The sequence below is a fragment of the Gekko japonicus genome, unplaced genomic scaffold (genome assembly GCF_001447785.1).
Source record: "Gekko japonicus isolate JY-2015 unplaced genomic scaffold, Gekko_japonicus_V1.1 scaffold6, whole genome shotgun sequence".
Classification (NCBI taxonomy): domain Eukaryota; kingdom Metazoa; phylum Chordata; class Lepidosauria; order Squamata; family Gekkonidae; genus Gekko; species Gekko japonicus.
The window spans coordinates 1699402-1714830 of record NW_015166417.1 but is presented as its reverse complement, the minus strand read 5'-3'; the positions used below and the strand labels follow the sequence as shown (position 1 = coordinate 1714830).

Sequence of the window (15429 nt, the reverse complement as noted above, 5' to 3'; positions counted from 1 at the left end):
TCAACTTTGTCCCACAGAAGATCTAATGCCAACATATTACTGTGCTTGCAGTACAACATGTCTTTTGAGGGCCTTTGAAATAAATAAAAAGTAAACCTGACCAACATATAAACAAAACTGCTTCTTTTATTATAGGATCAGAGATTCACCTTATAGGAAGATAAGTAGTTACGAACCTCTTAAGGTAAACAGCATATATCACCACCACTACTATGTGCTACTTAAAGACTGAACATCTAAAACTAATTTTGGGTTTTATAACAATTATGTTTTCACTGTCATGCCTGAAACATCCTAATGTGTTTATGGCACATTATATGCATAAACTCATACCTGTCACTGTAGTAAAAAATGTGATTCTAAGATTGTGCACAATGCAATTACAATAGATTGGCTTCTATTACCTGTAGAAAAAAATGAAAAATTATGTCAGCATCTGCCTTTGTTCCTTATATTTAAAATGGGAATATGGTGCCAGGATGCTGTTACAGGGCTACCTTTGTTCCTTATATTTAAAATGGGAATACGGTGCCAGGATGCTGTTACAGGGCTGCCACATTGGGGCTTAGGGTAGTCTGGGCCCTCCAAAACCCTCCAGGCTTTCTGTCCAAGATGTCAACTTTTATTAACAAAATGAAAGGCTATAGCCCTTTAACGTGTCCAAAAGTAATGAATACGCTATTCGTTCTGGCCTACAAGTGCAAAGACACTGGGATAAGTGACAAGCAAACTCCCTCACCTTTTAAAAACATTTTATCACCTGTAATACAATTAAATAAATTCAAGCATATTATGTTGACTGCATTTATGATGATCTGTGATTATTTCTGGCTCCCTTAAGCCCCTTCACTACAATTTTTCTGGCTACAGGCTAGCTTTATTATAAGGTCCAACACAAAGACTGCAAAGCAGCAAGTAACTAACAGCTTAAACTATTAGCAGATGTACTAGAAAAAACCTAAACAATGAGAAACGGACTATGTTAAATCCAGGGTTTCTGTACAAGATGTTGTAATGTGGAATGCCTAATTTGTAAACTATTTAAACAGGAAGCGATCAAAGTAAAAAACAGAGGAAAACAGAGGACAAAAGTGTAACTGTCAGTTCTCATGGGCTTCAGAAGATCCAGAGTTATTAGTGAAAACCACTTGCTGCTAGAACATTCTAGACTACACAGAACTCCAGGAAGAATCAGAAGGGCATATTGTATCTTAAGTACACAGGATATTGTGTGGAAGCATGTGCTGGCCACATCTACAGCTTTAAGATGAACCGTCTGGTAAAGGTTAGCAATACCTTTTGGGTGGTAGCCATCTTAGTCTGTAGAAGCAAAACAATATTCAAGTCCAGTGTCATTTTAAAGACCAACAAAAAATTCTAGGCATATGATGAAGCAGGCTTTGACTCACAAAAGCTTATAAACTGGAAAAAAATCTTGATATTTAAGATGGTACTGCACTGGAATCTTATTCCAATACTTTTTGGTAATACATGCCCCACTGATGGTTTTTTAAAAACATTTAATTTTCCATTCCATGTCAGATAAAATCTACATGGGTTTCCTCCAAAATCCCAAAACAAGCCAGCTTCTTTCACTTTACTTTCACTTTATTCAAGTGTAACAGCCTATGATCCAGGGGTGGCCAAAGTGTGGCTTGGGAGCTGCATGCGGCTCTTTCAACACATACTGTGCGGCTCCCAGCAGGGTGGCTGGGGAAGCTAAATATCATTAGCAAACAAATATCATTGGACAAATAAATATCATTATCAGTATCTGCTTTTACTGCTTTTGTTATTATTTTTGGCAGTCTCATTTACTGTCAATAAAAAGCAAATTTGCATATTTACCAGTAAAAATGTGTAATATCTGCTCATGTCTTGCGGCTCTCAAACATCTGACATTTATTCTATGTGGTTCTTACGTCAAGCAAGTTTGGCCACCCCTGCTATATACCATACACCAAGAAAAACATTTAAGAATTAAAAATACCAAAGAAGGATTTAGCCACGTCAACCATATAGGGTTTACAGAAAACCATTCAGAAACTATCTTAATTTATGGGTATCAGAAGTGGCTGAATATTTTGACTACCATTTCTCAAGAAACTTCTCTGTGGCAACAGAATATTTGGAACAATAAAAGAAAACATGCAAGAACAAACAAACCATTGACAAGGAGCAATCACAAAAATGTTGTTCTGAAGAAATCCTAGCAAAATGTCCCTTCATCTGTGCTGTGGATAGTGCATTATAGCGTGCAAGCATATATGACTGCTTAATGTATCTATCATTATCATATAAACATAGGCTGGGAATTCAAATTTTGCTAAGTATTTGACTCCCAGATGGACAGGGGGACATTTCTGCCTAAGCCAGCTCCTTGAGACACATGATGATCTTTGCAGCTTGGGTACAAAAAATGCCTACACAATCATGAAGGTAGTCAAGAAATAGGAATGTGCAGAGAATTAAATTAAGGTAGGAACAGGATCTTGGTAGCTCAGCTATTTTAAAAATTCAAGTCACAATGGCATTGTAAAAATTTGGAAAAAGACATTTTGGCAATAAATGCACATGAAATGAAGATAGATACATCAGAAAGGTACAGAACGGAAAATCCTGCTGGTATGTTCAGTTAATTCCGGAAGACTGCCTTTCGTATCGTCTGGCTCTTTCTTAAGGTGAAAGAGACAACCTGGGAAAAGACATTGGCATTCTTCACATACTAGATGGCACCTTATATCCTAACCTTCCTTCTTTAGTACTGACACTGTGCAAAGAGAAGGAGAGGTATGCAGTAGAAGGAATAACAGACCAGGACGAAGAATACAAACAAGATTACTTCCTCCTCCTTTTGCAATTTAAACAAATTCTCATTCACAGCTAAGTGCTCAGTGGTGCACAGCAATTTTACAGATGACAGGTAAATCTGATTTATTTTACTATGACATTTTATTAATAAAATTGACTAGGCAGCTTCCTAAACCATGGACCCTTGTCCAACACCACCACCACAGGTCCTTTATCAATTGCCTCCAGCACTGTACTGATTATGGCTTGGCAGGTAGCAAGAATATAAACAGAAGATGAAGTTGACAGAAGCCTTTTAAAAGCGTCTTGAGCGTAATTCTTCACTGCAGCCAAGTACCTCCAACATGCTTTGACCATGCCAGATCCAAAACTATTTCCATTGTAATCTACTTTCTTCCAACTGCATTGCAGTATGCAATACACTTGCCTCCTCATGCCCATGTCTATCAGTATGCAATACACTTGCCCACTTGCCCATGTCTATCAGTATTGTCAATCTGCACAATAGCTGACTGAATTCCATATATTGCAAACTGCATTTCTTCACATTTCTTATATAGATGTGGGTCTCACACACCTATAATCCTCCTTGCCAGTTTATTACTCTTCCATGTCTTCAGGGCATATGTTAACAGATCAAGACTGGCCTAGCATTACATGTACCCTCAAACATTATGCTACTTTAAACACTTCTTCTTCAAACGTCTGACATAAACTGGCTTGTTAGTAGAAACTTGGCTTCCCAAATGACAAATTTACCACTCCAGCTAATTACCCTGCCCATTAGTCTCCAATTTACCAGAGTTACATTTGACCTTCAACCACTTTCACAATTACTTCTTAGCCTTGCCAGGGAATCTTTTAATCTTTTAAAGAAAACTTTCAGACACATTTCAGTACCCCAAGCCTTGAGACAAAAATGATTCACGGTAAACACATGAATGCCAGTAAGCAGTACATTTGGAATGGCCATGCCAATGCTTGAGAAACTCAACATTAACTGGAAATTGCTATCAGTCTTGCAGCTTGTTAATACAGTATATTGGCAAACCACTGCAAATGTGACATGTTTTTATCCATAGTATCATTGACATTATATAAGATACTGGGACCCTATTTTTAAAAGGGTGTTATTATATACAAATAAACAGGAAATATACATTTAAAAGGTACACATGTTCATCTGCTATCTGTGGAAGTTGCTACAAAATTAATACCATTAATTAGTACCCAAATTGGAGCATATGCAACTTAAAATGCATGGTTCTTTTTTCTTCACACACACACACTTTTGGAGAATGCACACAAGTCTCTGAAAATGTAAATTAAGATCTGATTTCACTGTAATGAAATATGATTCAAATTCTATTAAAAGCCTTTTGCACAATGGGAGGGGGGAGGATTCTGTTTAGATAACACCAAACATACTATTTGACAGTATGTGTTACAATTCCATTTATTCATTTTATAACTTTCATTATGGACATCCTCTTTAAAAATTCTGTTGCCATTAAACAAAAGATCAATATGTACAAGATAAGTTCTCATGATGAACACAGCCAACTCCATTTCAGAAACTGCTGACAAAAAAGATGACATTTTTAAGGAACCCAAAGAATGTATTTTGCAGATAATTAAGTGGAAATAATCTTTAAAAGGTAGGTTACTTTACAGAACCCATTGTTTAGAAATCTCATTATTTTATACAGAACCCTAATATTTCTATTTTTTTCCTCTATAAATAGCCCACAATGCTATGAGTGGAAAGGGTAGGGCACAACAGCAGAAAGAATCCAGTTTCTGCAACAATATGAACTACATTCAGAGCTGGCCACCTAAATCCATCTTTGAATGACTGAGTTATCTCAGTACACCCCTCCGACTTGTATTTGTTAATACAGCACACATACACATATTGTGGAATTTCTGTCCTCATGATGCTAAGCCAAGAGGCATTTAATAGTAGCCTCTTTCATTCTGCAAAGAGGTTATTATGGGAGATTTCTACTTCAGGCTTTTTCCTTGGTAGAGAAGTGCTTTCAAAGTAAACTAAGCAATACAATGTCTTCTGAATTCCACCTCTCTCCCAATACACATCGCCCAGCTCCAAAACAAAGCCGGTTTACACACTGTAGGAAATGCCTTGGGAGGATCCAAAGAGTTGGATCTGGTAATTATGTCAATGGAAGGCTCTGATGGATGCAGATCTTTTCCTTGCTCCCCTCCCCTCAATTTTGCTCTGCTGGTGGAAGTGGTTGGTTTTTGCCCCTTCCCCCAATCAACATGGCTATTAGTCTGTGTAAACACAGGGAAAGTTTATTCCCAGAGTTTTAAAGGACTCCTTGGGGAAGAGGTTGGGGGATCCCTGTTCAAAATGCTACAGAGTGTAAGCACTAGCCCGTATTAGATTGCAGTTATGATAATGGATAGGGGTAAATATGATACATGAAAATGCATATAGGCCTAAATGCATAGTTTGTAGGAGACAGAAGTTGAGCATGGGCTGCAGGTCCTTTCTTCTATCTTACTAGACATCTGTCATGCAATACAAAAAGAATAATTTAATAGGAAATTCCTCTTTATCAACAGTAATCTATTATAGCTATTCTTGATCATGAGGATGCATGCAGGTACCTTAGAATGCTTGTAATATATGTCTCATTCAGTGAATAAAGATAGAAATCAGCATCTGCAGTTGCTAAAATTTTCCTATAATGCTGAGGGTGGAGGGAGGAATGCATTGTTGTTTGCATTCAGAATAAGCTGCTGTAGCCCAAGCAAAGCCTTGCCTTTTATGATAAACAGGAACCTCAAAGCCCAGTGGGTGTCATTCCTTTAGCTTGCCAATGCAGCAGCTCATTTGCTGATACCATAGTATTTACATATGCACAGAAGCAGCTATTCCACAGATCTATAATTTTACTCCTAGCAGCAGTTGCTAGCTGTCTTTTTTATTGTAATTCTGAAGGTCATTATGGAAACTCTATCAACTTTTCTGTCTGTAAGAGGCAGACATTTAGTATATTCTAGTATTAAATTAAATACAAAACACAATGGATAAAATTTTGTGCATGTCTCTCCAAAATTAGTATTAGGGGGTAGTACTAGGAGATGGGGGTGGGTGGAGAGAATGTGTTTTAATCTATATTCTTTACCACTATCATGACCCTTATGAAACAAAGTATTGTTTTACTGAAAGCTTATGTCATATGGGATTTTTTTAGTCTTTAAAGGTGCCACAGGAGTCCCCCGAAACAGGCTTAATCTCAGCTACTCTTCTAGAATTGTTTTTGAGGTTATTTTGGTGAAGGCTGACATTCAACAGTGGAGGTATTTTCAATATTACATGTTGGCAATTTCCAGTCTGACATTCAGAGCATTAAAAGCAAAACAAAAACAAACAACCCCCCCAAACACCTGCTTCAATCTTGGCTTATTGTCTTACACATTCATTTTGATTTACAAGAGAGCTAAGCATCTTGTGGAATGGGATGGGTCAGGGAGCATAAAAATGTAGACTTCAGGGGTAATTTTTCAAGTAATAGTAATTACTATGAATTAGTAATATCAACTTAGAGATGCATACTTCAAAGCTGCAATAGCAATGAAGATGATGGTCTGTTTTTCATACGAAAGGCGAGCAATTTCCCCCTCCAGCTATAACAATATTTAATGGCACAATTGGGTCACAGGTTCTTTATAGAGCCCCTATTTGGATAGAGGCCACTGGAGAACAAATAGCTAAACTTTTATTGTGGTTTTATCACCCTACCAACAAAAGTCCGCATGGTTAAAGCAATGGTATTCCCAGTAGTCATGTATGGCTGCGAGAGTTGGACTATAAGGAAGGCCGAGCGCCGAAGAAAAGATTCTTTTGAACTATGGTGCTGGAGAAGACTCTTGAGAGTCCCTTGGACTGCAAGAAGATCAAATCAGTCAATCCTAAAAGAAATCAACCCTGACTGTTCCCTGGAAGGCCAGATAATGAAACTGAAGCTCAAATACTTTGGCCACCAAATGAGAAGGGAGCACTCACTGGAGAAAACCCTGATGCTGGGAAAGATTGAAGGTCAAAGAAGATGGGGATGGCAAAGGATGAGATGGTTAGACAGTGTCATAGATGCAACGAACATGAAATTGAGCAAACTTCAAAGGATGGCGGAAGACAGGAGGGCCTGGCGGGATCTGGTCCATGGGGTCGCGAAGAGTCTGACTCAACTGTGCGACTGAACAACAACAGGAGCACCAAAGGCAGTTGCAGGTGTTACTCCGCATGCAGAATTGGCACAACGTTCCTTGAAGGCCCCGAGTGTGGGCTGCAACATTTAAGTTTTGGCTAAAAATACACTTTGGTTATCTGTATTATTTTTAAAAGGATAGATATAAGAATTTTTAGAAGGATAGATATAAATGCCTTGGCTAAGGCTGACTGAGGCACAACTGCAACTACTGAGGATATCCATAGCTGATGTTGACAGCTTAGGGATGACTTCATGAACTCTTATAATAAAGAGCCTGTATAAATTGGATTTCCTAAGTACTAGTAGGACATCCCATAGAGTACGTTCTCCATTATACCTGGGTCTCTCCCTGGCAAACTCCTTGCTATTATATTTTGAGTTTTTTGACAGTACCCAAATATAGGAGACTATTTATGTTGGCTCGACTGAATGCTTTTTCCCTTTGGAAGAAATGACAGGCTGTCAGGGGAGGATTCCCTTCGTAGACAGGCTTTGTAAGGGCACACCAGGAAAGACTGGCACTCTAGAACACTGTTTATTTGAATGTGCCCTGTTTATTTCAGTCAGACAGCGCTGGATCTCCCCTTTTATACATGATATGACAAATGTTACCTTCTTCACAAAGGATTGCTAAATTATTGACTGGAATGGAAGTTAAAACTACCCTGGCAGTAGTAAAATTGTTGTTGATTGTTATTAAACATAAAAAGGAGAGCTGATATTTGGTTGATTTTAATTTATCTGTCCTATCAGTGTGAGCCGTTCAAAGCCACTGGGCTATAAGAACAGATTCATTAAAGCAAAGAAAGAAAAGGTAGACTTGATAGGTCAAGTATTTTTTCATTTCGCTTGCATTCTTTTCAATTCCTGTTTTGATAGTTTATTCACAATTTCATTGTGTGTTTCTTTTTTTCCAGTTTTATTCCCACCCGAAGATACATATTTACATAAAACATTTAAATAATCGCCTCTAAAGTTCTTCAAATAGGTAAGGCGTGGCCACCTTAATTACTTTGCAAACAGAAGTCCACTATAAATAAGTATTATTAACTGACATAAAGAAGGAAGCTCAAGATGCAAAAAGAAAACACTGAAGCCTCAGTTTCAGCTGAATAAAGTGTACATAATTGTATTGGAAAACATTCAACTCTGGGCCCTCTGCCATACAGGAAGAAGTGTTTAATTACCCAACACTGACACAGTAATATCAACAGAAGACTGAATCTTTAAAAACTGCATGTGATTTCTTAATGCCCTCAATTCTACCTCTTCCAAGGAAGAAACAAGGCTCCCTGTTCATCTGAAACAGACGCATGTGCCCTGAAGGACAAGTTTTGGGAATACTAGCTGCTATTTTGAAATTTGTACTCTAACAGGAGAAAGGACCAGCTTTCCCTTCCTGGTTATTCATCTCAATCCATTTATTCAAATGGACATGCTTTACCAAGGAGAGGTGGAACACCAAGTTTAAAATAAATCAGACATTAACCAAGTAGCTACCAGTTCTTTTCTGTTACCTAATAATTTTCTCTTGTTAAAGCAATTACATCAGAGCCTCTACCTGACAAGTTCACCAGCAACATACAGTTCATGACAACGTGACTATCAGTGGGGAATCTTACGGTCAGTGAACAGTAATATTCTGCCCATCAAGAAGGGATTCCAGCATGGAGATGACCTTCAGGAATAAACTACAATGAGTACCATTCCTGGCTACAGCCTCAAGTCCCATAAGAGTGAGGCTGCTCACACTACAACAGTACGCAACTTAAAGGCTTCTTTGTACTCTGAATGTGCTTTTGGAAGAGCTTCTTCAGGTGGCAGTTCCCACATTTTCTAGGACCAAACCCTCAAAAGATCTAAACTCCTTAGGCCTGAGCTCCAAATAGCATAGGAATGGTAGAAAGAACCATAGTTTAACTACTGTATAATGTAAATAACCAAACCAGACAGGCCCCACATACCTTGCCGTGCCTTGGTCTTTCAGATGAGGTGGAGAAGTATCCAGAAATAAGTTCAACAGGTGCAGTCTGTGCAAACATTTGCTACATACTTATCTCATGGATTTGATTGATGGGCTCTCTAAGGGGCACTTTGCCAAGCTGCTTTGAGGGACATGTGGTTTGGAAGCAAGGCATGTTGTAGATTGTGGATATCCCAAAACAGACCATAGTCCTGTGAACTGTTACCCAGATTCCAATCTCCATTCTGCCATGGAAACTTGCTGGATGACCTTGGGCCAGTCTTGCATGAGCCTAACCTAATGTCACAGGGCTGTTGTGAGGATAACATGGAGGAAAGGAGAACAATGTAAGCTGTTTTAGGTCCCTAATGAGAAGAAAAGTGGGGTATAAGTGAAGCAAATATATAAATTGAAACCTCAACATTTTCAGCCTAAAGTTCTGTAACCCAGGTGATTCTTGATTTGCTCCCCACAATTAGAAAAGACACTTCAGACATTTATCTGCTCTTTTGACATATTTATTGCTTTACAACTGTTGACCTTATAACCTTAGCTTGTTATTTAGTTCTCATTTTGCATATCTGAAACATCTGCTGTTAAGTCCCTGTCTTTAAGTTTGAACCTTACCTACCATTCCAATGTATTTGAAAAAGTGTGCCTTGCACATGAAAGCTCATCCAAAAAAGGGGGGGGGAGGGAGAAAATCTAAACCAACAAAGCACAAACCTTCAAAGGAAGTTTAGAAAATGTATTGAGGGCCAAAAGTTAAAAACATAAGTGTACAAAAGTGTTTATTACAAAGACATATAAAAAACAAATAAAGCCTCATAAAATAGTTGCTTGTATTTTGCACTATTTGACCTCTGAAGAAGGCTTTTGTGAGCCGAAACGCATCAGGTCATATACTGTCTTTTTTTGTGTATATTTGTAACTTTGAACAATTTATGAGGCTTTATTTGGGACCCTACTAGGTTTTTATAGTACATGAAAGCTCATACCTTGAATAACCTTTGTTGGTCTTAAAGGTGCCACTGGACTCTAAATTTGTTCTACTGCTTCAGACCAACACGGCTGACCATCTGGATCTACCAAATGGTTCTTGCATGAATCGACTGGTACCGAGGGGGGTGCACAAATTTATGCAACGTAACTACTGTAGCTTGTGGGTTGCAAAGGACAATCCCTTTCTATAGTTTCTGAGAAGCTAGGATCCCATACAACATACAATTATACTGGTTTACGGTAAGTGAGAAATGCAGGAGGACATGAGAGAGGGTGTGTGTGAGAAACATAAACAAAACGTTACTAAGAAAGTAGATCAGAATTTACATAAGCCAGCAATGCTAGATAGAACCACCTGAAATCAGGAGCATCTCAGGTTCCCATATTGCTAGAAATGGCATCTGAAGTGGCTGCTGCAGCCACTTCAAGTTCCATTTCTGAAAGAGTCCACTTCTGAAATAGCAAAATAGTACAGCTGAGAGATCACAACCAAGGGCTACCAGTGCTGGGGAAAAGCAGCCTAAAACCAACTAAGGAAAGATATCTCCCAGGTCAAGACCTTAACAATCCTGTTTTGTATGCCTTTGGTATTAGATGTTGACAGGCTCATGGGTTCTAGTTTAATTGCTGTAAGCATTACGTTATAGTACTTGCATTTCGGGAAGAAGAAAAAAATGGAAAGTCATTTTATTGGGGGGGGGGGAACAGTCCAGCAAGGTCCAAATGCTAGTCACTGCAGCACTCCAGGTGACAAATATTTTTCTTTAGAACATACATTCCATGAAGAAGGTACACACCATGGATGTTCAGAATAATTTCCCCTTAATTCGACATAAAACTTAAATGGGTTGTTTGCAGCATCATTATTTTACTAACACACAACTGACTCTGACAGAAGGAGCAAGGGTACAATGCATCAGGAACTTTTTTTAAATGGAAACTGTAAATGAAGATATTCAGGGATCCACGAGTAAGCACCCAGCCTTGCAAACTTTGCTCCTAGTTCAAAAATAAACTGGAAATTGAGCCAGATAGATTCTCTGTAACAAATTTCACACGGATGGTATAAATTGCCTGGAATGTATGAGGAATAGAATCTTTCGACATTTAACAAGAACACTCTTTTTCCTACTGTCTTATGATGAGACCCCTCTGGTGTTCCATAACAAAACAGATATAACACAATGATTTAGCAGGGGGGAAAGAATATTGACCATATTGTGACTTTATACACACAAAAATTATTATTGCTGGAAGGGCCAGAAGCCAAGTGACTGGTACTTCCTTCTTGGAAGGGAAGTGGGCATCCTGCTTATCATCACCATAATTGTATTAACAACTGGCATTCAATAAAAGCCATGTTTCAGCTGTGCAATTTTAGCAGAAAACCCTCCTGTCTAGCAATTTTCCTCCCGACGTACATAAATATAGTCTGTTTATCTATAGCTGTCAGGGTTCTTGTGCTGCAAATCAATCAGATTAGATGGGCTAAAAGTAGGATATGAAGCACTGACAAACCCCTGTGCTCAGTTCAACTACCCATGGAGTAAATGAAAAATTACAGCACCTCTCTCTGCACAATGCAATTGGCTTAGGGTTGCTGGCCAAACACCAGTAGCCAAAGGGTGTCTTTGGTGGGCAGGGAGTTACATTACACAATGATGATGATGTGCAATGCTCTGACATCAGTTCTGGTTTGTACCCAGAAGTGATGTCATGACACCCTCAGAATTCAATTGTCTCTATGGAAACTTCTTGCCATAGAGATGTACAATTCCTAGAGTGTTATGTAATTTCCAGGTACAAACTGATGGTGATGTCATAACACCACAGATTATCATGTGATATCACTCCCTGCGCCTGCTGGGGTCAAGAAGCCCAGTGGGGCCTGGAGCCCATTAACATAGTCCCGGTCACATGTGCTGAAAAATGCGCGGGGGGTGGTGGCTATTTGCGGTCGCATTTTGACCCGCTATTATGCGGTCAGATGCGATGGCGGCGCACTGGGGTTTTGTCCGTTGGCATGTACTTCCAGCGCGCTTCAATGAGGACGGCCGGAGGGAATAGGTGTGCACTGGCATGATCACACGGATCGAGTCCATCTGCGGCCTGTGACAAACCATTTGCTAGTGGAGTTTGGCAGGTATGTTTTAACTGCACATCTGTGGCTGGATGCCACAGGTGTGCTACGCTTGCCAGATGTTGCGGTGTGATCGCACCCTAAAAATCCGCCCGGCATTCGTGGCTCTCCCACGGCAAACTCTGCGTTTGATCGGAGCCATAGGTTGGCATCTGGATCTGGACAAGACCTGCCCAGGCTTGTACATGGTATATTTGCCTTCTTTTGCTTACATTCAATAACATGCTGAAATAGAATCTGAAACTGAACTCTGATTATTTTTTGTTTCACTTTCCTCAAACACACAGAGCAGCAACATATTTCTTCTCTTGAGCTGGGGAATAAGATCTGCTAGGTTTCTAGTACTTTTGGTTTCTTTAAACTAGGTACTTTGAAATAGTTCTGAATCAAACTTTGCTCAACCTGAAATGGAACTCATAAGTAGTGCAGAGAGAAATGAAATTAAAGGTGCCACAATTACCTCTGAGAAAGGAACTTTGACAGAGGCCGAGCTCTTTGGGTATCCAAAAAATAGTGTGTTCAGTTAGTTTTCATTTTCCCCCTTGAGTGTAAACAATGAATATCAAAAGCTATCGCCTTCACATTTTTATGAGTGTGCCAATAAAATAAAGCTTTGAATGTGCTTGAATATAACATTTAAACTAATTTAATTTCCCCCTGATCAAATATTTTCGATCAGATATACTTTGTAGGTATTGGAAAAAACATTTCTATATATTTATACTCCAAATAAAATTGATATAGGTTACATTTTTTGATCTGTTTACCAAACATTAGATCTTGTGTGTGCTTGTTGAGGGATAATGTGTGTGTGTGTGTGTGTGTGTGTGTGTGTGTGATAAACAAATATGACAAACAAATACGCTAAATCAGGTCACACTATTCAGATCATCGGAAAGATTTCTGATTAAATTTATTTTCCAAGAAAACCCACATCAGTGCTCCCATGTCCAGCTATCAGCCACCATCATCAAGGCCTTTGGAGGAAAAAGCAGCATCAGATAGGCAGCTTTCCATCATGGATGCAACCCTTACTCAGTATCCCTGCCCTGAGCCACATATCATATAAAATTTTAATTGGTCCTTGTATTGGATTTCAGTGCTGTCAGGTACTTTGGAGCAAATTTTTTTGGATTACATAAAGTGGGGTAAAATACACAAATAAATTTCACCACAAAATACCACTGGTCCAGTCACTGGAGCATATAAAGAAAATGAAAAACCTCAGGTACTACTATAAAGTATTCATTAGCAAAAGGTACAGCCTGGTGTGCTTTGAGGACCTTATCTTCAAACTTTACAGATAATGGTGCCACTTTTATAAGAATGCAGCAAGTTTTAGAATTACTGTGATATTGAAGATGATGAGCATATTACTTGGACTGCAATGTATTATTTAAAAAAACCCACACAGCTCTTCATCTCGTTCCCATTTTGTAAGACCTCCAGACATGCCAATCTTCTTTCATCCACACCAAGACACTCAACAGCACTAACCCCAAAGATTACTGTTGGATTGATTTTTCCAGTCCAATGTTAATCCCAGAATAAGACTCATCACATTGCTATCCCTGAAACTAAGTGAAGGGGCCACATACTGAGTACTGCCTATGAGAGACTAACTGAGAGCCATATGCATGGCTGTTCTAAGAAGAAAAGTGGAGCAGAGGAACAGAGGGTGGTGCCTGGGAAGAAGGAATAAAAGGCCTTGCCTACAGTGGGAGGGTGTTCTCTCTCAGGGAGCAGGGCTGATGAAGATGCTGCAGAAAGAGGGATCCCTCATCCAAAAGGGGTGAGTCAGTCTGAGATCAGGTACCTAGAGAAGGCTAGGACTGTATAGTCAGACGCATTAGGATTTATTATTTCACTGATTTACCTAGCTTTACTGTGCTCATCTTCCCTACATATTTTGAACTACAGTTGTTATTAAATCTCATTAATAAAACTAGTTTGTTACTCTGCCTGGGTCCTCATGCCTCATTTGGTGATGTATAAAGGGAAACCTACTGGGAAAGTATTGTATAAAGGGGTAGGGTGGGTGCTATGGGCCCTCCCGAGGAGACCCATACCAGAGTGGTGGCAGCCATTAAAGAACCTTTCTATTCACTGCCCGTGACATCATCTCATGGTACACTTCTCTATTTCACACTTCTCCAATGGTATCTGGCTAAGTCAAAAGCTTTTCAGATATTTTATTAATTATATCTGTTTGCTAAAACAGTGACTTGGCGAAAGAGAGAGAAAGAAAGTCAGTCAGTCAGTCTTGGTAACCATTTCCCCCCTATATATCAATGCTGACCGCTGGCAATCACTTAATTTTCAACCACTCTATAAGCATGAAAACATTCTGTCTTGTGGCTAAATACTTTCCAGAGCTGAAAGTCACACTAATAAGATTGTACCTCAGGAATGCTTATTTTTTTAAAAATTAAGATACTGTAGGTAGGCTGTGCCAAGTCCACCAAATTAGTACAACAGTTTTAAGCTTGCTCACGCACGAAGCCTTAGATAGTTATATCTACAGAGGATTTTGTTAAAAAAAAATACCTGTTCTTTTACAGAAGCCAGAATAGTGGTAGCAGTAGCCTCTGTTTCCATGCCCGGGCTTGTGGAAGATTCTTGGGGATTCTGATGCAGGCCTTCCTCCAGGGGTGTCTGCTCAGGAGCTGGCATGTTGCCTATGAAAAGAAAATTAGTTTGATGGTTGGGGTTTGTGCATTCAGTTGACACCTTGCTTTGCTTTTACGTTCTTATTGGAAATATTTGTCCCCTGTCTTTTCCCCACCTGGAGCCAGAACTAGCCTATACCAAGTTTAAATACCATACCAAAAACACACACACACCAAACCCATTTTAAAAAGAATCCTCAAGCTCTCTTCAACAAAACCCCATTAGAATTAATAAAATAACATCTGGAATAAGACAGTCTCAAAGTGCCTTCCAGGAGTATATAACCTTCCTTTGTGATGGGGTATTAAAGGACTGCTGAGAAGATCGAAGCAGGTGTGCGGGCTCATACCCAAAGAGTCAGTCCTCATTAACACACTACAAAAGCCTAAAAGATTCCATAGAAAGTTTTGGGTCTTTAAACGCTAGAAGGGGAGTTAAGTTGCTACTCTTATACCATATAACAGGGCCAGGAAAACACCATTATGCCAGACAAGGTCTCTCAATGGAAATGTGGTCTAGAACAAAAGATTTTGCGTTATGTGCAAAAACTGACTTTAACGAAGCTCAGTATCCAACAGTGACTTTGTTGTATACATGCTAGT

At 39.2% G+C, this 15429-nt stretch overlaps 1 protein-coding gene across 1 annotated transcript in view; it reads right to left on the bottom strand.

Moving 5' to 3' along the window:
* Positions 1–15429, bottom strand: part of PKP4 (plakophilin 4) — a 171168-nt gene that overhangs the window by 118397 nt on the left and 37342 nt on the right. The window contains 1 exon segment of the mRNA XM_015411565.1: positions 14705–14835. Coding sequence (XP_015267051.1) covers positions 14705–14830 — 126 coding nt within the window. The 5' untranslated portion in view covers positions 14831–14835.